At 37.7% G+C, this 26,580-nt stretch overlaps 1 protein-coding gene across 1 annotated transcript; it reads left to right on the top strand.

The window, feature by feature from the left end:
- The first annotated feature begins 5,731 nt into the window (after positions 1–5,731).
- Positions 5,732–26,546, top strand: LOC126456084 (uncharacterized). The gene is made up of 4 exons (XM_050091839.1): positions 5,732–5,737; positions 6,382–6,470; positions 26,151–26,345; positions 26,435–26,546. The coding sequence occupies exons 1-4, from the start codon at positions 5,732–5,734 to the stop codon at positions 26,460–26,462; spliced, it is 318 nt and encodes a 105-aa protein (XP_049947796.1). The 3' UTR covers positions 26,463–26,546.
- The last annotated feature ends 34 nt before the right edge of the window (positions 26,547–26,580 follow it).

The following is a 26,580-nucleotide window of genomic DNA, read 5'->3' as shown; positions in this document are numbered from 1 at the left end:
TTCAAGAACCATAAAAGAAGGTTGTACACATGGAGGAATCCTAGAAATACTAGAAGGTATCAGATAGATTATCTAATGGTAAGACAGAGATTTAGGAACCAGGTATTAAACTGTAAAGACATTTCCAGGGGCAGATGTGGACTCTGACCACATTCTATTGGTTATGAGCTGTAGATTAAAACTGAAGAAACTGCAAAAAGGTGGGAATTTAAGGAGATGGGACCTGGACAAGCTGATTAAACCAGAGGTTGTACAGAGTTTCAGGGAGAGCATAAGGGAACAATTGTCACAAATAGGGGAAAGAAATACAGTAGAAGAAGAATGGGTAGCTCTGAGCGATGAAGTAGTGAAGGCAGCAGAGGATCAAGTAGGTAAAAAGACGAGGGCTAGTAGAAATCCTTGGGTAACAGAAGAAATATTGAATTTAATTGATGAAAGGAGAAAATATAAAAATGCAGTAAATGAAGCAGGCAAAAAGGAATACAAACGTCTCAAAAATGAGATCGACAGGAAGTGCAAAATGGCTAAGCAGGGATGGCTAGAGGACAAATGTAAGGATGTAGAGGCTTATCTCACTAGGGGTAAGATAGATACTGCCTACAGGAAAATTAAAGAGACCTTTGGAGAAAAGAGAACCACTTGTATGAATATCAAGAGCTCAGATGTAGTTCTAAGCAAAGAAGGGAAAGCAGAGAGGTGGAAGAAGTATATAGAGGGTCTATACAAGGGCGACATACTTGAGTACAATATTCTGGAAATGGAAGAGAATGTAGATGAAGACGAAATGGGAGATACAATACTGCGTGAAGAGTTTGACAGAGCACTGAAAGACCTGAGTCGAAACAAGGCCCCGGGAGTAGACAACATTCCATTAGAACTATTGACAGCCTTGGGAGAGCCAGTCCTGACAAAACTCTACCATCTGGTGAGCAAGATGTATGTATTGAATAGAATTGGGGAGAAGAGGAGTTTGTTGCAGAACTTGACAAGAAGAAGGGACGGGTTGGTAGGACATTTTCTGAGGCACCAAGGGATCACAAATTTAGCACTGGAGGGCAGTGTGGAGGGTAAAAATCATTGAGGGAGACCAAGAGATGAATACACTAAGCAGATTCAGAAGGACGTAGGTTGCAGTAAGTACTGGGAGATGAAGAAGCTTGCACAGGATAGAGTAGCATGGAGAGCTGCATCAAACCAGTCTCAGGACTGAAGACCACAACAACAACAACATTCTTCAGTTAATGGTATGATGGCAACAGACATATTCAGTCACTGAAATTTTATTATGCAGGAAATGGAAATAAGTGAAATCTTATCAGAACATCTCTCACAAAGGTGCAAGAAATTCTAGTCATATATTAAGAGCTGCCAGTGGCACCAAAGTTAGTGCATAGACACTCATTGATAACACAGCAACTGATGAGGGTCTATACCCATTATCAAAGATCCCTTTACAAAGGAAGATTCAGGAGCACAACCTCCTTTTCATTCCCATATCACTGGAAAGAAAAGTGCTATAGATATTAGTGTTAGTGGCACTGAAAAACAACTGATATTGCAATAATTGAATAAAGCCCATGTACAGAATTAGTAATCCAGTTACTCCTTTCTTAACCACAATATACTGTATATCTGTGAACAAATATATGGTCCATACCCAGCAACTGGAAGAAAGCACAGGTTATATCCATTTACAAGCAGAGTAGCAGAAGTTACCCACAGAACTATCGCTGCCCAGTACATGTCACAACAAGCCAAGGATGGCAGTTTGAGTCTGTCCAACTCCTCAACTTACTAAATTATATAGATTCCAATACCATCACACCACTAGTTGTCACCTAGTCAGCAGCAGCATGGAAGGGTGCTGCCATAAGATGCTCAGAGCCATGTTATGAGATATGATCTTATTTGGACAGTAGCACTAGCACTAATGATACTTGACTCTGCACTGCAGTCAAGCAAGATATTACCTCTTCAATGGTTCTAATGGTCTATAGAGAGACACTGCAGCTTCCATCTGAGTTTTTCCTACCCCAATAGCACCTCTCTGCACCAGTATTGCTGTTTCTACTTCAATAAGTTTAGAGTCAAACTCCATGCTTCACCGAACACTGGCATCTTGCCAAGGAAATACCAATATTTTCAATCATAAAAATTTGAATAAGTTATGTTATGTCAAGCACAGACACTGTACATTGACCATTACAACCTTCTTATGCTTGACCTTACCAAGTTTTGAAGCATAATGAACATATTAAGCAAATCTTATACAGTAGCAGAGCCTACAACAGTGTCACTTGAAAGGGTACAGCCTATTGATAAGCTATCATCTCAGATCCACTGTCCCATGTCATCATATGAGATGAGCGAAGTCAAAAAGCTGCCCATTTCAGCGACGCCTACACCACCACCATATTGAGAACTCCTGATGACACCTTTCCAGGACATGCCTCAGGCCTCAGGAACCACAACTGAAGCTGGCAGTTTACATGTGGGGGGGGGGGGGGGGGGGGGGGGGGGGGAGAAGAGAGGCTCTATGTGGGAGCAGAAGTCCAATGATTGGTTCAAATGTAGTGTGGCTCAGTGGATCGCTGTTCAAGCCAAGTGGCACATTTCAATTAGTTTCTGGTACCATTAGCATTCACTCATGTTCTGTGCACACATTAATATTGTGTAAATGTTAAGCTGTGAAACAAATTTTGTTCTTATACAGCATTCCAAACACATGTTATTTATTGTGGTTAACATAAACACAGAGCCATAATTTGTAGGCAGTGGTCACCAGCAGGTGTTATTGATTATGGACAACCACTAGAGGCTTATCTTCAGTTTTTTCTCTCTGTGGTTGAATGTCCAAATAACATCACAGTGGTGCACACCAATTCGCTGCACAATTTCTTGTGCTTGTAAGGATATAGCTCTTGAGAAATTATATAAATAATTTGCTCCTTTTTATTTTGTTTTATTCATCATATTTAGTAATAAATGTCAGTACATTCAAATAATACATCTATCTGGGCATAAATGTTTCAATGCACTTGTGTATGTATATCTACATTATAAGAGAGCATATTTTTGACTACTGAAACAATGACTGAGTGGCAGAGTGATAAGGAGAACAATGACTGGACATGACATTGTGATTGGTGTGATGGTTTTCGTGCGTAAATACACTGATGAAATACTTAAATTAATATGTGCCCAATATTGAAATGATGTGCAGAAAGTATCAATAATATTGATTGAACTCAACACCATGGTTTTATTCGTGGATGAAGTAAGATAGTTATTGTGTGTGTAATTGATGCAAATTGGTGGGCCACTGGTGAAAAAATGTATGTATTCTGTATCAGGTCAGCACAGTTTGAGGACTGTTCTTTGATGTGAATGAGCCTTGAACTGTGTAGTCTTGATCATTAAACTAAAACTGTTGTATGGGTGCCACAGTTTAGGTCACTGTATAGTTGAATATACTCCATAAATACATCACTGCCACATATTTCAAACTGTGCACACTCTGGAATTGTAGCCCCATATCAAGCTCAAGACAACAGCTGTGACAGTGCAGAAGTCTACTCATTACCTGCAACAGATAAATAACAGATCTGGACTCTGGAGACATTATATTCAATGCAGAATCATGAAATACCAACATCACATGTCATCATCAGCACAGTATCTTGTAATTCTGTAACAGGATGAGTTGGAACCAAAGTAAAGATTTTTTGAAAAAGACTGCTGCATAAATCATGCTCTCAGTTGCAAAATTAATGTAGTTCATTCACACGTGGGACAGCACTTGGTCAGATGGTCTTTTACATTATTTAAATTTAGGTCAACCATTCTGACTATGTTATTTAGTGACAAACCTTTTGGCCGTAAACTGACAATGCGCGTGTAGTACTTTACATCCTATACACAAGTGGCTGTACACAGCAATTTCCTGTAGTTAAATGAGAATTGAGAAAGAGGTTTCCTATTCTGAAAAATTACAATGAAAGTGATAATGATGACACAAAACCTATTTTGAGCCATTTAAAATCACCCCTGTGTAGCTGAACAAGGAAAAATATTACTACACTAAAGAGCCAAAGAAACTGGTATAGGCAAATTCAAATACAGAGATATGTAAACAAGCAGAATATGGGGCTGGGGTCGGCAACACCTATATAAGACAACAAGTGTCTGCTGCAGTTGTTGGATCAGTTACTTTTGCTACAATGGCAGGTTATCAAGATGTAAGTGAGTTTGAATGTGTTGTTATAGTCAGCGTACGAGCAATGGGACACAGCATCTCTGAGGTAGCGATAAAGTGGGGATTTTCCCATATGACCATGAACATCGGGAATCTGGTAAAACATCAGATCTCCAGCACTGCTGTAGCTGGAAAAAGATCCTGCAAGAATATGACCAACGACAACTGAAGAGAATCGTTTAGTGTGACAAAAATGCAATACTTCTACAAATTGCTGCAGATTTCAGTGCCAGGGCATCAACCAGTGTCAGTGTGCAAATCATTCAACAAAACATAATCGATATGGGCTTTCAGAGCCAATGGCTCACTCTTGTACCCTTGATGACTGCATGCCCAAAGCTTTACACCTTTCCTGGGCCCATCAACACTGACATTGGACTGTTGATGCCTGGAAACATGTTGCCTGGTAGGAAGAGTCTTGTTTCAAATTGTATTGAGCAGATGGATGTGTACAGGTATGGAGACAACCTCATGAATCCATGGATCCTGCATGTCAGCAGTCAACTGTTCAAGCTGGTGGAGGCTCTGGAGTGATATGGGACCCCTGATATGTCTAGGTACAACTCTGACAGGTGACACATACTTAAGCATCCTGTTTGATCACCTGCATCCATTCATGTCCATTGGGCATTTTGAAAGACTTGGGCAATTTCAGCAGGACTACGCAATACCCCAAATGTCCAGAATTGCTACAGAGTGGCTCCAGGAATACTCTTCTGAGTTGAAATACTTCCGCTAGCCACCAAACTTTCCAGACATGAACATTACTGTGCATATGTGGGATGCCTTGCAATGTGCTGTTTAGAAGAGATCTCAGCCCCCTCACATTCATACAGATTTACGGACAGCCCTACAGGATTCATGATGTCAGCTCCCTCCAGCACTACTTCAGACATTAGTCGAGTTCATGCCATGTCGTGTTGCAGCAATTCTGCATGCTTGCGGGGCCCCTACACGATATCGGGCGTGTGTACCACTTTCTTTGGCTCTTCAGTGTGAATTATCAATTCCACAGCTAACGATTATCATGATACACTGTACATATATAGAACACATATTTTGTAGATAAGTGGTAACATGTCAAATCTCATTTGCACTTGAATATGAATTTATAATTATGTTTTAGTCAAGTAGGCTTGGTTTAGGTTTTAAATTCATTACTGTACAAAAATTTACTTTCATAGAAAATTTCAGAAAAATTGACATGGCATAAGTTCATGTAATTTGCTTCTATAATTCGTTTACCATAGAGATGATAGATGTATAATATTCAATACGAAATAAATAATCGCTGTTAGTATTAGCATGAAAATCAATTTTGTAATTGAAAGAAAATATTTTTTGAAATATTATATAGCAAAACATATTTGACTATGATTTAAAGTATATGAACAGAATGTCCGATTTGTTTTAGAACACTTTTCATACCTCAAGTAATGGGGAAGTATAATTTTTAATTTAAGTTTACTGTGCTATATGTCTGTAAGTTTGAGCAGTTTCAAATAACAGAAATAGCAGAAAAAATGCCACAAATAAAAGACTCTGCTTTTCCAGTTAAGCTGTTAAACTGCTGTTAACATAGCTCTGTGTACTACTATTTCTTCTTCTCTTCTACCATCTTCTTCTTCTTCTTCTTCTTCTTCTTCTTCTTCTGCTCCTCCTCCTCCTCCTTCTTCTTCTTCATTTATTCCACCTGGAAAAATACCATGTTGTTCTCACTCTCATTTTCCTTGAGGTCTAAAGTTGCCTAATACATTTGTTACTGATATTACTCTTTTCTGTCCTTGTAAATTCTAGTTTTAATCTTAGTTTTTTCCTTCATGATCCCAGAGTTTTTTCAGTTTCTTATTTAGTGTGAGGATGTTTTCCCAACTGATCCCCATTTCTTGTAGGTCTCTCTCTGTCGCGTAATACTGGGTTCACTCATCCTCTTATCCAGAAAGTAAAAAACAATTTTCTTTTTTTCATTTATTTGATCAACATGTTTACAAAAGAAAGACGTCCCTAGGTTCATCACTTTCTTCTATTTATTTGTGTTTATAAATAATACAACAATGTCACATACCATATTCATCATAGTTTATTATTTATTCACTGGCTACATTAAGTTTTGTTAAAAATTTCAGGTTCGTTACCAACCAGAAAAAACTGATACTGTTGAGTGTCCTCCATATAAAGCATTGCAGGTAAAGGTCCCAACAGAAAAACCTGAAGAGTAAGTATCTTGTTTAAGCAGCAGCTATAAAGTTGTATGAAATAGAGTGAAAAGTCGTAGTCATAGCAGTATACAGACTACCTACTGGGGATACAGACATATTCATTAATCAATTAGAAACACTGCTTAACATTCTTTTCACTGAAAAAGCCGCTGTAGTTGTCTGTGGGGTTTTCAACATAAATCTTATGAATGAAAGTAGGCTAAAAAATCAGTTCCTAAATCTATTATGTAGTTTCAATCTGTTTCTGCACATACACAAACCCACAAGAATAACATATAATACAAACAGTCTTATAGATAATATATTTTCAAATGTCTAAAGGTTTTTTGAATTACTGTTACCAGTCACAAACTTTGTTAACTATTGTATTATTTATTAATTTTGCTACATGTTTCCAGGGAGTACCTTATCTTCAGGCTAAATGGCATTACAAAGACAATTTCATGATAAGATTATACTGATGTTACATAGTCTTTTCATAAATGCTGTGGTTAGATGAGGTATTCCCTCGAAACATGTAGCAAAATAAATAAATAATACAATAGTTAACAACGTTTGTGACTGGTAGCAGTAATTAAAAAAACCTTTACATGTTTCTTGAGACAGTCACAGTCGAAAAATAGTCAAAATGACTTCAAATTATTTTCAAATGTACGATCCACAGAAGTAGAAGTAACAAATACTGATTTGGGATTATCAGACCATAATGCTCTTGTCCTCAAAATTCCTTCATGCCACTGACAAGAAAAAATGTACTTCATGTATTAAAGAAAATTTTCCACTGAAAGCTGTGTAGAATTTACGAATATCCTAACTAGTGAGTCCTGGGCAGAAGTGCTGTCCCTAACAAATACAATGCATATAACACTTTTTCTTCAATTTTCATGGGATATTTCTAAATGTGCTTTCCAAAGAAGCTGTCAAGAATCACATCACATCACAATACAAAGCGAAGTTCTTGGCTCACAGCTGGATCAAAAACTTCTTGTGGAACTCTAAAGAGACTAAATTCAAAATTGAAGACATCTACAGATCCACATTTACAGAATATGTTAAGAATTACAAGAGGGTATATCGAAAAGTAATAGCCAAGGCATAATTTATGAGTAATGACAACTTAATAAGACAGTCTGATAACAAATCAAAAGCTATATGGGGTACTGTGAAGACTGAAACAGGAAAGAGATGCAAAGACAGGGATATCATTCTAAAAAACACAGAAAATGTTGATATTAAAAAACAAGATTTGCCAAATTACATCAACAATTATTTCATAAATGCAACAACTTCATTAAGCTCAAAATTTACAAACCAAGAAAAATAGAATTTCCGAAAGCTGCTCGTAGCATGAGTACGGATCCAACAGACGATCATGAAGTGTTTAAAGTAGTAAAAAGCTTGAAACCTAAAATGTCACCAGGATTAGATGAGGTGCCTGTTTATATCATAATAATGACAGGTGCACAAATCGCAAGGCCCTTGGCATACATAGCCAACTTATCTTTTAGTGAAGGAGTGTTTCTGGAACGAATGAAAATGTCAGAATTGAAGCCATTATTCAAAAACAGCAACAAGCATAAGGTAGAAAACTAGTGGCCAATATCCCTCCTTCCGGGATTTTCCAAAATAATAGAAAAATTAATGGATGACAGAATCAACAAATATCTAAATAACTGTAAGTTACTATATAGAAATCAGCATGGCTTCCAGGCAGGTAAAAATTCAGAGACAGCACTAATGTGCTACACTGAACAAATAATCAAAATCTAGAAAAAGACAATAGCACAGTAGGAATAGATTTAGATGTCTACAAAGTATTTGACACTGTCACTCATGGCATTCTTTTAGAAAAACTAGAAGCATTAGGTATTCATGGGACAGGGAAAAAGTGGTTTGAATCATACCTACAAAATAGAACACAGAATGTAGGACTGATGTCAGATTACTCCAACCACAACATAAATTTAATATCAGATGGGGGAAAAAAAAAAAAAGGGTGGAAATAGGAGTGCCACAAGGCAGTATTCTAGTTCCCTTGTTGTTCCTTGTCTACATAAATGACATTCATAACTCAGATGGAGCAGCAAAGGCCATACAATTCACAGAAGACACTAGTGTGATAATAGGTGCACCAAAGCAAATGCTGCAAACAACTACTGATCAATTAATAAAGAATGTCCACACTTGGTTCAACCGGTTGACATTAAATGCAAATAAAACAAATTATATGCAGTTTGAGAAAATGTCAAAGTGTAAATATTGATCTGTTGTTGGCTTACAAGGCCATAGACAGAGTGGTATCAGCAAAATTGCTGGGGATTCATGTAGGTGAAACTCTTATTTTTAATGACCATGTAATGAAACTTGTGCAGAAACTTAACTCAGCCTGTTTTGCTCTTAGAATTATCACAAATGTTTGTACTGCAGAAGGTGCCAGGATGGCATATCTTGACTATTTTCAGTCTCTTTGCAACACACGGAATAATATTTTGGGGTTCCACTACTTGCCATCTAAAACAAATCTTTCTATTACAGAAGAGGGCTACCCGAATAACAACACACAGTCATCCACAGACACAATTCAAATCCTTACTCAACAGGCCTAAAGTTCTAACAGTACCATGTTTTATAGGTTAGGACCCACCTTGCAGATTTTCAGACAAATGCCAACTTGCATAACTACAATACCCGAAATACCACTGCACTCGGTACTCAGCGAACAGAAAGAACACACACACAAAGCCATGTGAGCCATACTGGTACAAAACTGTACAAGATATTGCCAGCCAACATCAGAAAGTTAGAAGATGAAGACAGGTTTAAATTAGAATTTAAAACATTTCTACTTGAACGATGTTTTTACTTGGTAAATGACTGTTTAGGCCAGTAAATAATTCTGATAATGTTTATATTATAGCCAAACTGATAACACTGTCTTTCTTCCCCTAAAGTTTCTGTTAATTTTGTGCATCTGATAGACAGCTGTTGAGTGTGGTAAAACTCTTTGCTGAGTTATTGTACTGAATATAGGGGCTTCATGTTTAGGAAAGACAAAAGTAATGCCTTAGGGCAAACAGACTATGCAGTTACAATACTGTTAGTATATATGTATAAAAAGCTGTATTACTGTGTCTTGTATGACCAAGTATTATTCTTTGCAATTTTTTGTATGTTCCTTTTCCATAAATTGTTTCCTTAAATTTACATGTACTTTTTGACAACATCCAAACAATATTTTTTTTACATGTACTTTTTGACAACAGCCAAACAATATTTACTGTCTATGGATGGATAAATAAATACATAAATAAAATAAAATGAAATAAAATAAAATAAAGAACTTATCAAGGGAATAAAATGGATTTTCAATTAAGATTATTCTTAGTTTGTCTTTTGATTTGCTGTCATAAAGGGCTGTGAGCCTTTTTGGTTGGGCAGTGGCTAACTTCAGCCCAGCATGAAGTGCATTTTTTTTCATACAATGCTGTTCTGTGGGTATTTACATGGTATCTGAATTTTTATCTTGTATTATGCTGGTGTAGGTCACAGTTAAAACTTGGATTTATTGTTTTCACAAGAAATACTATTTTTGCTTTATGTACATCTATACTGGTTAGCACTCCCAATTTTGAAAACAGATTTCAACATCATTCTCTAATTTTAGCGCCACAAATAGTTCTGATAGCTTTTATCTGTGCTGTTAAAATATGCTTAGGTTGGTTTGTGTCATTGCACTCCATATTTCTACTGCATAGTTTAAATTTGACAAGAATAAAGAATAATAATCAGTTTTTAGTATGCACATATCCTTGTAATATTTTCTAATCATGTGTAGTGCAAACATGTTTTCAGAAAGCTTACAGACTTAGGAATCTATAAGCGTTTGCACATCCCACTTGAGGTTGTCCTGTTTTGTGATTCCCAAGAATCTTGTCCATTTTCCCTTTTGTGCAGTGGATAATTTTATACCAAATTCTATTTATTTCCTGCTGTTAAATTCCATTATTGTCGGCTTTGAAGCATTTACATTTAGCTAGCTTTAATTGAAATACTTAAATATTTCATTGTTAACACACTATCATAGGTTTCATGCTTGCATAGTTTATGTATCATGGCCATGGAATGTCTTTTTAGAGTTAAGAGAATTGTACTTTATAGCAATAACTTAAGTCACAAAAGGAAGGGGCTCCAACACAGAACCTTGAGATACTCCACATCTGACGTCAGTAATTCTGGACTTGGAAGACCAACAGTTTGTTTTAAGCAACATAAATTGTTTCCTGTTGCTCATGATTGATTGTATTAACACACAGACAGTTCCTCAAATATGCAGCTTCCACAGCTTGTGAAGTAATATGGTGGTGTTGACACAATCAAAAGCTTTTTCTAGATCAAGGGACATTTCGCTAACTCCTTGTTCTCTATGGCAATCATTATTTCTCATCAATGATAAAATCTGCTAATGTCATAAAAATTATTTATTTCTAAAAAGGGGAATGCCTTCCTTTTTAATGTGTTGATAGATTCTCTATCATAGCCTGCTGATTTTGTATTCTTTAGTGTCTATATTATGTATTTTATTTTGTTGCTGTTATTTGGCACCAAGCATATGATTTATTTAGCTGAAATGCTCTTATAATTATATTGAAGGTTGTTAAAATTGTCGTTGATGTATTTTCAAATGGAAGAAAAGGACTCATTAAAAAAAAAAATTGCAATCTGATATTGTCATTTCATGATACTCTCCTTATAGTTGATTGTAGAATCACTAGCTGATCTGTCCTTACAATCTCTTACGCTATTTATAATTTTACAAACAGTTATGCCCATATTAGTCGAGTTCCTTAACACTGTGGGTAGTATTTACTGTTACTTTCTAATAGTAGATCTTTGAAATAGTCATGATAGTTCTTAAATTTTACCCTTAGTCTGCTATTTTTGTTATTCTTCAGCACTGCACATAGTAAAAGTCTAGGTTTTTCTCTTGTTGCTTTTGCTTCATGATTTACCCAGTTATTTTTTTTATATCTCTTACAGTCATTTACTGGCAAGGTCCCTTCTAGGTGTGAGACATTAAAGCAATAATAGAAGTCTGATGTAAACTCAATGAAAGTAATATAGGTTTTTGATACCATTGTAAACTTTTTAGCATACGGTTGAGATCTTCAACATTGTCATCCTGGTGAAATGTTACCTATGGTTAGTGGTAACTACTGCTGCTAGCAATCGAACAGTGCACAACCTGTTAAACGTTTCATCTGCACAGGGGTTTCATTGCACATGATTGCATTATGCCCTTACAGAAGTGCTAAGGTGGCCTAAGAGATCAGTCAGTGAAATACTTATATGTAAAACAAGAGTAAATTATGTAATAAATGAAATCAGAAATTAAGGCTATGATCCCTTAGGGTATTAAAGCTTATTTAGTGTATGTTTGCATTATACTATTGCTTTATTCATAGAAAATTATTTTGCTATGAATAATGGTTCTACACATACTATACACAATGGTCTAATAGGAATCTGAAATAGTTCTAGCAGAATAGATGGAGGCAAATAAACAGTTCACTACATCGGCCACTGAAGGTACACTATGTTCACAGTTCAAATTCTCAGCTCGCAAACTGATACACCACAGACTAGTTTCATAATAATGCTATAGGCCTGTTACTACTGCAGAACTCAAACATATATAGCCTCCAGGCCATTGTAGCCCACCCAGCCCAGCACAGCTCCCACCACTAAAAGATCTCGATATCTGCGTTGCATCTATTGTCCTGAGTTTTGTCATGTGACACACTACTCTAGTCAAATTAATATCCATATACCTGACTGTCATTAGTTTACAAATACTTTTCATAATATGCAAATACTTCAACCAAATACATTACACAGTTCTGTACACAATTATTCCTATCACATACTACTATACATTCTTATTACAATTATGAAATGGAATAGCAGTCACTCATCAAAACAACTACTCCTTCTTGCCTGTTTCACATTTTGTTATTCAAATTCCTCTACAATTATTAACACTTAAACTTATTATCATATAAACATAGGAATTAAATATCAGTACAAAGTACCCATGCAGAGGCTAATAGCATTATGTATTTGTGGATAACTTTGTTTTAGGTACACAGTTTCACCTGTTATGCTACATACCCCCTGTTCATGAAGATATTACCTCAGTAATGTCTGCATGAAGTAGCACCAAGACTGCCACATCCATACTACTACTACTACTATTACTACTACTACTATATAAATAATAGCAAATGTGAATTCAAATAAAACTGTGCCAAAACATGAATAGGAACTTCACGTGTTAAACAATTTAGCTTTGAAATAAGAGATATGTAACTAATTATGCATATAAACTGTAAGTGATGTGTACATTCTAAACATTTTTGTAAATTTCAATAATAATTGGTCCCTCTGTGGGCATCAGTCAAATCAAATTAAACAGGATTAATTGCCTGTCTCCAATTCCCCATGTCGTTGCACATCACTTCACTTTTACTGGTTATGCCCTCACTGCAGTCTTCCAGTCACTTCCACAGCATGGACCTCCTTCTTGAGTCCCAGTTCCATCTGTACTTCAGCAGGCCACTTCTCTCACACTGTAGTATAGCTGCCAGTGCATTGTACTCCTCGTCAGCCAAGCCATATCCTGATATATGTCAAAGAAATAACCAAAATCAATAGTTGCCTGTAACTTGTGACCCCTTGGCTTCCCAGTGGTCAGGCTACTCACACCCTCCCTGGTTTACCATGTGTCCACTGCATCAACTCACAAGTGAAATATCTTAAAGTACAGAACAGGCACACAGATGAATTTCAAACAATGCAAATTCGTGCTGAATCAATCTCACAATCGAATTACAACCACAGACTTCATAAACCAAAACATTTTACTTAAACATACAAATTATATGCTATTTTGCCCAGCGAACACACCGTAAGTCCCAGCTCATTCAATATATTTTCTTATTTCAATCATCACTATTAAAAAGTTAATAATAATTTATACATATTTCCCCTTATTGAACACATTTATTTTGGGTTTTGTCCACCTCACAACTGGCACCACACCCATACACCTGTCTCAAGCTCTGTGTGCAACTTTTGTTGACGTACTAAGAACAATATATTGCCCCACAAAAGCTTCCTTCATACACACTAGTGTAAGTGCTCATACAAATACAATCATCAGCATCCTCTTGTGTAATAACAAACCTGATGTTCAATGTATATGTAACCTCTCCCCCCCCTTTTTTTTTACTCAACAAACCCCTCCAAAATCACAACATTTATTGAACATACAACATAAGCCCTACAAAATTTCTTATAATTGCAAATACAAATAATAAATAATACACATTTCAACACTGATACATTAACTTATCTCCATTTTTAACCTATTCTGCATCCTACATATCCAATACTGCTGCAGTCTTTCTCTAGAAAATATGCAATAATTACCTTACATTAAAACCTGTGCTTCCATTTCTATCTCAGGGTGAATTTCATTAATAACACTTCCATTAAATAATTATTTACCATTTCACTCTTTCACTCAACATTAGCACCATAGTCACCAAACAGTACACCCACTGGTATTGGCAAATCTTTAGAACTCCAAGAACATCAACACCTTCTGGTGGATTACCGCCAATAACGTCAGTATCAAGCACAAGCTCCCTCTGAGTAGCCCAGTAGAAAACAAAGTCTTCTATCATCACAAACTTACGAAAACATTCTCCCTTTGAAAATGCCATATAATAATAAATGAAGAATTCAGTCATCACAAACCTACCGGAACGTGCTCCCTTTGAACATGCCCATATAATAATAAATGAAGAATTCCATCACAAAGTCAACAACACATGCTTACTTTGACCAGGCTCCCATACAATAACTCTATAACTTCTATGCCACTAACAAAATTGTCCCACAACTCCATTTCTACATTTGTTCCCACTTCTTGCAATGTTATTGCCTCTGTTACAGACACCACAGTGACTGCAACGGTTACCAACCCACTGATGAAGTCAACTTTCACTCCATCCTCTGTACATTAGCTTTCAGTTTTAATACAATACATACAAAATACATTACTTTTCTAATTATTACTATGTACATGGCATATATTCCTTCTATTCAGGTATTTCTCTCTAATTTGTCATTACACAGTGTGGCAGAAACTCCAGTTTTTCAGCCTTTTACATTTTCAAATGAGTTTTCTCCATTAAACCAGCCTCAATTTCTTCCCTTATCTCTTTATTCATCATACATACATCCTAGTACCTATTCTCATCTTCAGTCTCTGTCTCCCCTTCGAATAGGTCATTAAATATTTCACTCATTTATTTATAGTTTACTACACTGCAGGGCCTTCTCCCGATCATCTTTCGCCAATTTATTTGCAAATTTGACAGCTATTTTCTTTCCCATTGTCCACTTACCTTGTTTATACACAATTTTTTCACGTTTTTGTGCGTTTGTTTTTCGCCAAACTGCTCTTAACGACTTTTACTGCTGTCTCCTACATTATGGTACTTTATTTGCCAAGCAAAATAGTTTACATTTTCTCCTATGACTTTCTCTTTCTGTTTGCTCACTTTTTAATATTCTGTCTCCTTTCTCAACTTTCCCTATCAATCTTTTCTTTTCAAATCATTTTTTCATATCATATAGACCACTACTCTAATGAGAAATTCACATGCACTCATTGCCTTTTGTTAACCATTGTCTGCCTTCCACTTTTCTGCCTTTTCTACTCTGCCTCACGGTTTTTGCCACTCCCACCATTTCTAACACTCCAAACTGTCCTCCCTTGCCATGATGAATCACATCACATAATACATCCATTATTCTTGAAAACATGCTTTTGCACTATCAAAACTAAGATCTCGCACTCTGTTTCTTGAAACCTGCTTGTCCCTTGGATCTAATCCCAAAGGTCTAAGACTGAAAGTCCCTGTTTCTGGATGTAATCATACTCTACACCAGGCTCTTTTACAGTTTCAAATACAACAGTCTCTTGCACTTACCCAAATAATCTGTACCCTATATGCCTCATCTGCCAGTTTCCACTCCAGCAGACTTCTCTCCTTCTACAAAATACTGCAGTTATCTGTCCCTCATGTTTCCATGGATGGTATCATCCACCAAGCCAACTTCAGACTGCAACAACATGCCACACTTCACCTCAAAAAGCTATCCCAGCTTTTCCTAAACTACCATAACAGTGGTGTTTCCCTTCCTGTCCCTCTGCAGTTCTCCTAACAGCCACACCGTCAGCCACCACTCCTCTCCTACCAACCAAGCTTTGCGAAACTCCTTAACATCCCACAGGCTTCACCACTGCCTCCCAGACCAATAATAACTCATAATCTCAAGAACCATTCACAATGGTAGTGTGTTCTCAACCTCTCGACTAAAACACTCACCCCTCCTGAATTATCTGTATTATCCAAGGGCCTCACTGTCAGTGTTAACCATGCATGTAATCATGCTGCTTTAGTGAAGCACCTTCTTTCCTTTACACATAATGTCAACTGGAAATATCACTTTGCAACCCATTCTGAAAGGCTTTCCAACAGCAAACCTGACATTGAACCCTGCCTTGAACAGATCCAACCACAATTCCAGCTTCATCCACCACCACTACCTCAAAATCATCCCTTACAAGCCTTCTAAGAATTCCTCACATCCAGCATTGCTTCACAACACCTCCTCAGGTCCCTACACCATGGCACTAATCTGTCCTCTGCAGAATTCCACGCTCTACATTCCCTCTTGATCCCAAACTTATGACACCCTCCCCACTCACCTTCATTAACTTTATACTTACTAACAATTACTTCAGCTTTGAGGGGCAGACATACAAAAGGATCAGGGGTACAGCCATGGGAACCAGGATGGCTCCTTCCTATGCCCACCTCTCTATGGGTTGCTCAGAGTGGGCTTTCCTGGGATCCATATGCCTTCTGCCCCCGGTTTGGTTTAGATACATTGATGACACCTTTACCATATGGACTCACTGTGACACTGTCCTGTTAAAATTCCTGGAAACTCTAAATATCTTCTCCCAATTAAATTTCACATGGTCCTATTCCAAATCCCATGCCACTCTCCTTGATGTTGATCTCATCCTCACTGAAGGCCACCTACACACTTCTTCCGCATTAAATCTACTAACAAACAACAGAACTTACATTTTGACTATTGCCATCCTTTCCATGTCAGACTTTCCCTCCCTACAGCCTTAGCATTCGAGGCAAACATATTTGATCAGATGCAGACTTTTTATAGCAATACACTATAATTATCACCTCAGCCTTCACTGGATATAATTACCGCAACAGCCTAGTTCAAAAGCAGTTTTCCTGGGCCTCACACCAATCCTGGTCTGCTGATACCTCCAAAAAACACCTTTGGAGCACACTATTTGTCACTCAGTACTATCCTGGTCTTGAATATATTAATGAGCCACTTTGACAAGGCCATGGCCATGACTTCCTAAAATCATGCCCTGAAATGAAATCCATTCTGTCTGAGATATTGCCCACCACACCTAGAATAGCTTTTCATTGTCCTCCCAACCTCCACAATATCCTTGCCAGCCTCTATGCTCCTTCTGCATCCATCTCCCTACCTTAAGGTTCCTACCCCTGTGACTATACACGCTGCAAGACTTGCCTTATGCACTCTCCTACCACCACTTGTACCAGCTGTGTAACTGGAAAAACATACTATCAAAGGGAGAGCCACCTGTGAAATGACACAACAGCAGTCTTAGGCAACTGAAACCACACTGTGAGCAGCAGCAGCAGTGCATGATGGGAGTTGCAACTGGGTGAGGGTAAGGAGGAGGCTGGGGCAGGGAGGGGGAGAGATATTATGGTGGGGGTGGTGGCCACTGAAGTGCTCCAGGTCAGACATAGGGCAGGGGAGAGGTGGGGATGTGTGTGTGTGTGTGTGTGTGTGTGTGTGTGTGTGTGTGTGTGTGTGTGTGTGTGTGGGCGCACGCGCGTGCACACGTGTGTGTTTGTGTTGGCATGTATGTGTGTGTTTCTTGTGTTTTACTTGTGAGAGTCTTTTTGTTGTTGTGCCTATCTGTGACACAGCATCTCCACTATATGGTGAGTAGCATAATTGTTACATTCCATCCTGGATATTCCATTGTTTAAAGTTTCTGTATAATTATACTTCTTATGCACCTTGGCAAACTGCACTGATGGAATTGCTTCTCCAATTACTTCATCAAACACGACATTCCTTAAATTGACTGACTCTCTTTCTATATTGCTAACTTCCCTTCTTAATGGCTTTCTCTCATTTTCAATGCCCTTACTTTCATTTACACTTCAACATTTTAATCCTGTATCTGTTTGCAATTCATATTGTGTGCATTCCTGCATTTGTGTCTCAGTAATCCCAAGGTCACCAAATACAGTTTTCACTTGAGTCCCTATTTCCTGTGCAACATCTTCCATTTCTGAACAGCATTTTGTAACCAATATCAACCTCAATATTATCAATAAATTCATTAATTTTGTCCTCAGTGTGATCTAATTCTTCACAGACTTCAAATGTTTTTCTTTAATTCCCAATTCTGCTTCCTTATGACTGATTTCAACTTTCTCACAACCCAATTTATCCTCCCCCAGATTACTTTCTCTAATATCCTCACAAGAATTATTCACCTTTATTGTTTCATCAGACGTTGATAGCATATTATCAAACTTGCTAGAAACTTATCTACTTTATCAACATGTTCACTTTTTAAATTCCCAACTTCAGACTTAAATTTGTGACTTTATATCATCAAATTTTGATTCCGTCCTGCCAATTAGTTTCTCACTCAGTGAGTTGAAGAACAGAGTAAACTGATCAACCATGATTGACAACTAGCAGTACAAGAGCTATACTGCAACTGATGTTGATACTTTGCTGTGAAGACTAATACTGCAACACATGGAGCAGTTGACAATAGTCACTGCAATGATGGCAAAATGAAAACGGTGTGGGATGGATGGTGTGGGGACAGTCAGATGCTGGCATGGTGATGATCACAGCACATGTGTGTGTGACACAACAAATGAGAACAATGACACTGGCCTGTACTAGTGTGGTCAGTGGCATCTCACAACTGCCACATGGAATGGCAGTAGCATGAACATAGCTGCTCTGCAAAACTCCTGCAGACAAGTGGTGTCCTGAATTGATGAAACAGACTGTGGCCCAAAACTTACTGAGTCGAAATGAAACAGTCTAATCCCACATACAGCTCCAATTACAACATTACCTATCATTAGCAGTAACTACTGCCACCAGCAATCCAAAAGAGGGTGAGTGCACAACTTGTTAAATGGCTCATCTGCACATGGGTTTCATTGCATTATGCCCTTACACACACAGTTACTAAGGTGGCCTAAGGGATTAGTCAGTGAAATACTGGTATATAAGGGAAGAGTAAATTATGTAATGAATGAAATCAGAAATTAAGGCTATGATTCCTTGGGGTATTAATGTAAGTTCAGCATATGTAGATATTATACTGTTGCTTTATTCATAGAAAATTACTTTGTTATGAATGATGGTCTTACACATACTATACACAATGCTCCAATAGGAACCTGAAACAGTTCTAACAGAGCAATTGGGTGGGGGGGGGGGGGGGGGGGGGGCGGACAGTTCACTATTATATTGCAGTCACTGAAGTTACACTATGTTCACAGTTCAAAATCTCAGCTCGCAAACTGATAAATCACAGACGAGCTTCAGAATAATGGCATGTTACAACCTCAGAACTCAAACGTGTGGCCTCCAGGCTATTCTAGCCCACCTTATCTGCACAGCTCCCACAGCTAAATGACGTCCATCTCTGCCTTGCATCTCTGTCCTGAGTTTTGTCATGTGACACACTACTCTAGTCAAATTAATATCCTTATATCTTATGATCATTAGTCTAGAAACACTTTTCACAGCATTCACTTTAACCAAATACATTACACAATTTTGTGCACAATTATTCCTATCACATACTATTATATTTTCTTGTTACTATTATTTTTATCTTAACACATTGCATGAACTGGAACAGCAGTCACTTGTCAAAACAACTACTTTATTCTTTCTTGCCCATTTCACATTTTGTTATTCAAATTCTCTTCAATTATTAATACATAAATTTACTTTAAGATAAACATAGAAATTAAATATCAGTACAAATTACCCATGCAAGAGGCTAACAGCTTTATGTATTTGTGGATAACTCTGTTTTAGCTAACAGTTTCACCTGTTATGTTACAATCGGTAGTTCTTTTTCTCACATATTGTTTCTTTATGCTGCTAACCTGAATATTTTCAGCTTCTGTCGGTATCCGACTAGCATGGTAGTCAGAAATGGCAAATTACAGAATGGATGCCTTATATGTAAAGTGAGATTTGTTAGTTAGTCTTGTCAATGCATGGTTTGATGTTACTGATCTCTCTGTTGGGCCACTTATCAGAGAAGTTATAATGAGCTAATATTAGCATTAGTTTTTTTTTTTTTTTTTGAGCTGGTGTCAGTAGACAGCAAGTGAATGTTTATATCTCTAAACCATCAGAGTTATCAGTCTGAAATGGTAGCCAACTTGATGTGCTAATTGATAAGACTTTGGAAGTTTTGTTGAATTAATTTGAATGTAAGTCTGCATTGCTAAACACTGGTTGGAGGTGTTACTTACCAGATAGCTTGTTTTTAAGACTATGAAAATTCTGCTGTATGATATTAAGGCTGAGTTTCTCCTACTGGGCCATATAGTATGATTTATGGCTACCAAGCTGTCCAGCAAGCTTTACAAGTTTCCCTGGCTTACCAATAGTGGCTGTTTGTGTCGCAGATCCTGTTTGAGTGGGTTGCACCATTCCATTGCATTGCATATGTTTACACCGCTTTGTGCAATATTTCATCTAATTTCGTCAGTAATTAATCTACTAACAATCTTTTTACCTCTTTTAGTCATGAGCAAGCCATGAGTTTGTGGCAGTCCCTGTTGCTGACTTTTCCCAGGGACACATTGTGAAATTTATTACATAGCTTTATAAGCCTGTCATTTGCTTTGTGCACTTCCAAGTTCACAATAGATTGTTCCATTAGATCATGTCTCTGTGGAATATTGACAGCAATTACTTTAGTGCCAGTTAACCTACTAAATATCACTTTTATGTGTGTGATAGTATTATTTACTTCATTTTTAGCTACATCATGTGTGAATTCCATAACAACAACAAAGTCATTTGATGAGAAAGGTTTATTGTCTTGTACAGATGGCTTCAGCTCAGCAGAAACATGTGCTCCAGGTTGAATGTGTGCCATAGCCATAAAGTCATCTTGTATACTTGTGACATTTGGACTATTCTGTGACCATGACTTAGTCCTTTGTAGATTTTTGTATTTAATGTATTGACACTAATGAATGAATTGATTTTACTGGTCTCATAGATAATTGAGTGACTCATATGTGACATGCTTATTGTAAAGTGAGGAGAAACCATGAAACTGACTGAAAGAGTCGATAAAGTTGCAGCTATTACATACATAGTAGTTTTGTGGAACAGCTTTAGCTGAAGAATTTACAAAATTGTGCATACATATTTTTGTATGATGATACTCAGTGATTAGGATGCTCTATACTCTGTTGCAAGCTGTGATAATCATATTATTGATAGAAAACCAACATTCCCTTAGGTCAGCATAAGCTACAACAGGAGGTCCCTGTGTTAGAGTACTGAATATTACCCACACCAACCTCTGCATGTTCAGTTCTGTATTTATGCCTTCCACTTCTCTCCGTTAAACTACACCCATAGTGTTTCTTTTTTGGTCTCCCCCTTCCTTCCTCTATTCTACCTATCTCCTCCCTCCCATCCCACTTCCAACCCATTCCTCCACTTCATGTGCCAGGACAGATTTGCCAGTACCAAATTCCTGTCCCTTGTTCCTCACAGCTTTCCTTCCCTCCACTCCTGCCTGTCTCTTTCCTCCTCCTTGCTCCTCTCATGCACACAAAAAACACAGTCCTCCTTCCAGATGGCCTGCAGCCCTAAAATGATTTAGCTGACTGGGACAATGTAGACATGTGATGCATGCCATTGAGTTTTTTGGCTCTCAGTTCATGTCAGCGACAGTTGCAGCTCGGCCGTGAGACTAGAGGGTATCCAGGGTCATGAGGACATGGTTTTAAGGAGTGTGGCATGCAGTAATGGGAGGGGGAAGCACAGCTAACATTGGACAAGTCAGTAAACTTGTGACATGCCGCAGCAGAGCTGGGTTGTGGACTCCTGGAGTGCACGAGTGAACCAACATCCAGGGCAGCAGGGCCTGGTGCAGTGTTGTTTGGCCAGGATGAAACAAATCACTGCAGCTTGCATCCTGAAGGTTTAGCAGTTCGAACTCAGGAACATTGTTAACCTGCTTAGTTTAGTGGTGGCTAGAGCTGTGAAGTTGGTTAAAAAGGATTTTTTTGGCATTTATGTGTAGCCAATAGCAGGATTTAAATTATTTTGATGCATTCCTGTAGTTAAAATGGCTAGTGCTGATTTGAATTGGTAAATTCATTTGAGAATTTAAAGTTGGCTAAGTGCTGTGTTAAACTTAAAATATAATCTGTCAGTATAAGCTGCTTGTGTAGTTTGAAAATTTAAATGGCTAGTGCTGATTCACACTGATTCAGAGGCAGCTTAGTGCTGAGTTAAACCTCAGGTTTTGTTTGCACAGTCCTCAGACCAATGGTAAATTTATCTTATTGACAAAATAAGTGGCTATTGCCGGTTTATATAGGGAAGCCTAGTTAAGTGTTTTAAGGCTGCTTCACGCAAAATAAAATTTTAGTATTTTGAATGTTGTGTGTGGCTTAGTTGGTTATTCTCATAGAGCAGCTAGTGCCAATTGCAAGTGAGAATCATAAATGGTCCTTTTAGGTGAGACTGCTGAGAACTGTGGGGAATATTAAGGTCTTATTGTCTCATAAAAATGAATAAAAAAATAGGAGTGCGGGTAAGCTACTACAAACAGCATAGTGAACGCATTATTGTGGCCAAGATAGACACGAAGCCCACACCTACTACAGTAGTACAAGTTTATATGCCAACTAGCTCTGCAGATGATGAAGAAATTGATGAAATGTATGATGAGATAAAAGAAATTATTCAGGTAGTGAAGGGAGACGAAAATTTAATAATCATGGGTGACTGGAATTCGAGAGAAGGAAAGATAGTAGGTGAATATGGATTGGGGGAAAGAAATGAAAGAGGAAGCCGTCTGGTAGAATTTTGCACAGAGCATAACTTAATCATAGCTAACACTTGGTTCAAGAATCATAAAAGAAGGTTGTACACATGGAAGAATCCTGGAAATACTAGAAGGTATCAGATAGATTATCTAATGGTAAGACAGAGATTTAGGAACCAGGTATTAAATTGTAAGACATTTCCAGGGGCAGATGTGGACTCTGACCACAATCTGTTGGTTATGAGCTGTAGATTAAAACTGAAGAAACTGCAAAAAGGTGGGAATTTAAGGAGATGGGACCTGGACAAGCTGATTAAACCAGAGGTTGTACAGAGTTTCAGGGAGAGCATAAGGGAACAATTGACAGGAATGGGGGAAAGAAATACAGTAGAAGAAGAATGGGTAGCTTTGAGGAATGAAATAGTGAAGGCAGCAGAGGATCAAGTAGGTAAAACGACGAGGGCTAGTAGAAATCCATGGGTAACAAGAGATACTGAATTTAATTGATGAAAGGAGAAAACACAAAAATGCAGTAAGTGAAACAGGCAAAAAGGAATACAAACGTCTCAAAAAATGAGATTGACAGGAAGTGCAAAATGGTTAAGCAGGGATGGCGAGAGGACAAATGTAAGGATGTAGAGTCTTATCTCATGAGGGGTAAGATAGATACTGCCTACCAGAAAATTAAAGAGACCTTTGGAGAAAAGAGAACCATTTGTATGAATATTAAGAGCTCAGATGGAAACCCAGTTCTGAGCAAAGAAGGGAAAGCATAAAGGTGGAAGGAGTATATAGAGGGACTATACAGCGTCGATGTTCTTGAGGACAATATTATGGAAATGGAAGAGAATGTAGATGAAGACGAAATGGGAGATACAATACTGCGTGAAGAGTTTGACGAAGCACTGAAAGACCTGAGTCGAAACAAGGCCCCGGGAGGACACAACATTCCATTAGAACTACTGACAGCTTTGGGAGAGCCAGTCCTGACAAAACTCTACCATCTGGTGAGCAAGATGTACGAGACGGGCGAAATACCCTCAGACTTCAAGAAGAATATAATTATTCCAATCCCAAAGAAAGCAGGTGTTGACAGATGTGAAAATTACCGAACTATCAGTTTAATAAGCCTCAGCTGCAAAATACTAACGCGAATTATTTACTGACAAATGGAAAAACTAGTAGAAGCCAACCTTGGGGAAGATCAGTTTGGATTCCGTAGAAATAGTGGAACACGTGAGGCAATACTGACCCTACGACTTATCTTAGAAGAAAGATTAAGGAAAGGCAAACCTACGTTTCTAGCATTTGTAGACTTAGAGAAAGCTTTTGACAATGTTGACTGGAATACTCTCTTTCAAATTCTAAAGGTAGGAGGGGTAAAATACAGGGAGCGAAAGGCTATTTACAATTTGTACAGAAACCAGATGGCAGTTATAAGAGTTGAGGGACATGAAACAGAAGCTGTGGTTGGGAAGGGAGTGAGACAGGGTTGTAGCCTCTCCCCGATATTATTCAATCTGTATATTGAGCAAGCAGTAAAGGAAACAAAAGAAAAATTCATAGTAGGTATTAAAATCCATGGAGAAGAAATAAAAACTTTGATATTCGTCGATGACATTGTAATTCTGACAGAGACAGCAAAGGACCTGGAAGAGCAGTTGAATGGAATGGACAGTGTCTTGAAAGGAGGATATAAGATGAACATCAACAAAAGCAAAACGAGCATAATGAAATGTAGTCGAATTAAGTCGGATGATGCTGAGGGAATTAGATTAGGAAAGGAGACACTTAAAGTAGTAAAGGAGTTTTGCTATTTGGGGAGCAAAATAACTGATGATGATCGAAGTAGAGAGGATATAAAATGTAGACTGGCAATGGCAAGGAAAGCGTTTCTGAAGAAGAGAAATTTGTTCACATCGAGTATAGATTTAAGTGTCAGGAAGTCGTTTCTGAAAGTATTTGTATGGAGTGTAGCCATGTATGGAAGTGAAACATGGATGATAAATAGTTTGGACAAGAAGAGAATAGAAGCTTTCAAAATGTGGTGCTACAGAAGAATGCTGAAGATTAGATGGGTAGATCACATAACTAATGAGGAGGTATTGAATAGAATTGGAGAGAAAAGGAGTTTGTGGCACAACTTGACAAGAAGAAGGGACTGGTTGGTAGGACATGTTCTGAGACATCAAGGGATCACAAATTTAGCATTGGAGGGCAGCGTGGAGGGTAAAAATTGTAGAGGGAGACCAAGAGATGAATACACTAAGCAGATTCAGAAGGATGTAGGTTGCAGTAAGTACTGGGAGATGAAGAAGCTTGCACAGGATATTGTAGCATGGAGAGCTGCATCAAACCAGTCTCAGGACTGAAGACCACAACAACAACAACATCAATTGTCTCATAATTATTCAGTAACAAAAAGCTAGTTGAACTTGGATTACTTGTTAGCTTGTGTCATATTTTTTAAGAGTGGCTTGGGCCAGTTTAAACTTAAGATCCTGATTGGTCAGGTCTTGTTGAATTAAACTGAAAACTGGAATGTGTTATTTTGTAATGTGGCTAATGCCAATTGTATGCTGTTTTTCTTAATGACTGTGTGCGTTGCTCAAGCGCTGAAGTATGATTTTGTCAATGAAGTAAATCTCTTTTTTTGTGCTTAGTACTTTTCAGCCCTGGATCCTTAAATCCTAGCCACCCCTGCTGCCCCAAAGAGTTCCCTCATTCCTTGTTTCCATCATAGGACAAAGGGAAGGTTTCAGCATATATGCCTATGTGTGTTTGATGGTATGTGTTTTAGCTGTAAGAAAGAGCAATGTGTGAAAGCTTAGGAATGATCTCAGTGTTATTGTCTGTTGACTACTTAGCACCTAATCATAAGGTGAGTATCTATCTTTGGTCATTCAACAATTCAGCTCTTATCAGTTAGGAAAAATGTCAAGAAAGCAGAAAAGAATTTATTCTGTACATAATGCATGACAACAATTACTTGTGCAATTTGTTAAAATCCTGTGTGTACTAATATTTGAGCTCCTGTTTCTAATCTATAAAACGACTTCTCAGTTGAATCAAAATATACGTATGGTAACGTTTAATCTGCACTAGATTAAGCACTGAAAAGATATGATGTAGTCTGCTGAACTGGTTATTTTCTGTAAGTCATTTCAGGTGAATACTGAGATGCTTTCTTCAACAAAATTAGGTTCACTTTCTGACCATCGTTATTGTGGAACCTGAGCTATTGCATTGCTCCCTGGAAATTAATGATGAGACCTCAAGCTCTGACAAAGTTTGAAATCACAGAAGGAAAAAGCTACAACTGAATAAACAAAAGAATACCACAATTTGTAGGTTGAGTGTTGAATATTTCTCTGTCATTTTGTAGGTCATATTCTGAACAGAGAGGGACAGAAGGGCAGTCAGACATCACAACTGAAAATTGTGAACTGAGGATTGCTCATGACCTGCCAAAATCAGGATATTCAGGCTACATGCCTAGACATGTAGCAAATATTCCACTTTGCAAACCAAAATATCCTGTTACAGATGTACGGGTCTCTGTAAGCCAAGCTGTGACAATGTAAGCTGAATGTTTTGTCAAAATGTTTTAATTTTCTGTGTTCTCATAGTGCAAGTTACTAAACATATGGAAATATTTTACTGTTACAGGAGAACTGGATCAAAAGAAATCTGTTGATTACTTGCCAGTAAGAACATGCACAGGATAAATATTGATACTATTTTCACAGTGAAATAAATGTCGAAAGCTTTTACAAAATCTGGAGTATTACTACTCCAGAAGTTTGCTTGAAAAC

Source organism: Schistocerca serialis, chromosome 2 (genome assembly GCF_023864345.2).
Source record: "Schistocerca serialis cubense isolate TAMUIC-IGC-003099 chromosome 2, iqSchSeri2.2, whole genome shotgun sequence".
Classification (NCBI taxonomy): Eukaryota; Metazoa; Arthropoda; class Insecta; order Orthoptera; family Acrididae; genus Schistocerca; species Schistocerca serialis.
Note: the sequence above shows the minus strand (reverse complement) of the source record. Positions and strands in the feature narration are given on the sequence as shown.

What these genes read in the sequence shown, in the direction of transcription:
- LOC126456084 (XM_050091839.1), top strand. An exon ending in CCAACAGAAAAACCTGAAGA is followed by an intron (nt 6,471 to 26,150) that starts GTAAGTATCTTG and finishes GTCATTTTGTAG; the next exon opens with GTCATATTCTGAACAGAGAG. An exon ending in GTAAGCCAAGCTGTGACAAT is followed by an intron (nt 26,346 to 26,434) that starts GTAAGCTGAATG and finishes TTACTGTTACAG; the next exon opens with GAGAACTGGATCAAAAGAAA.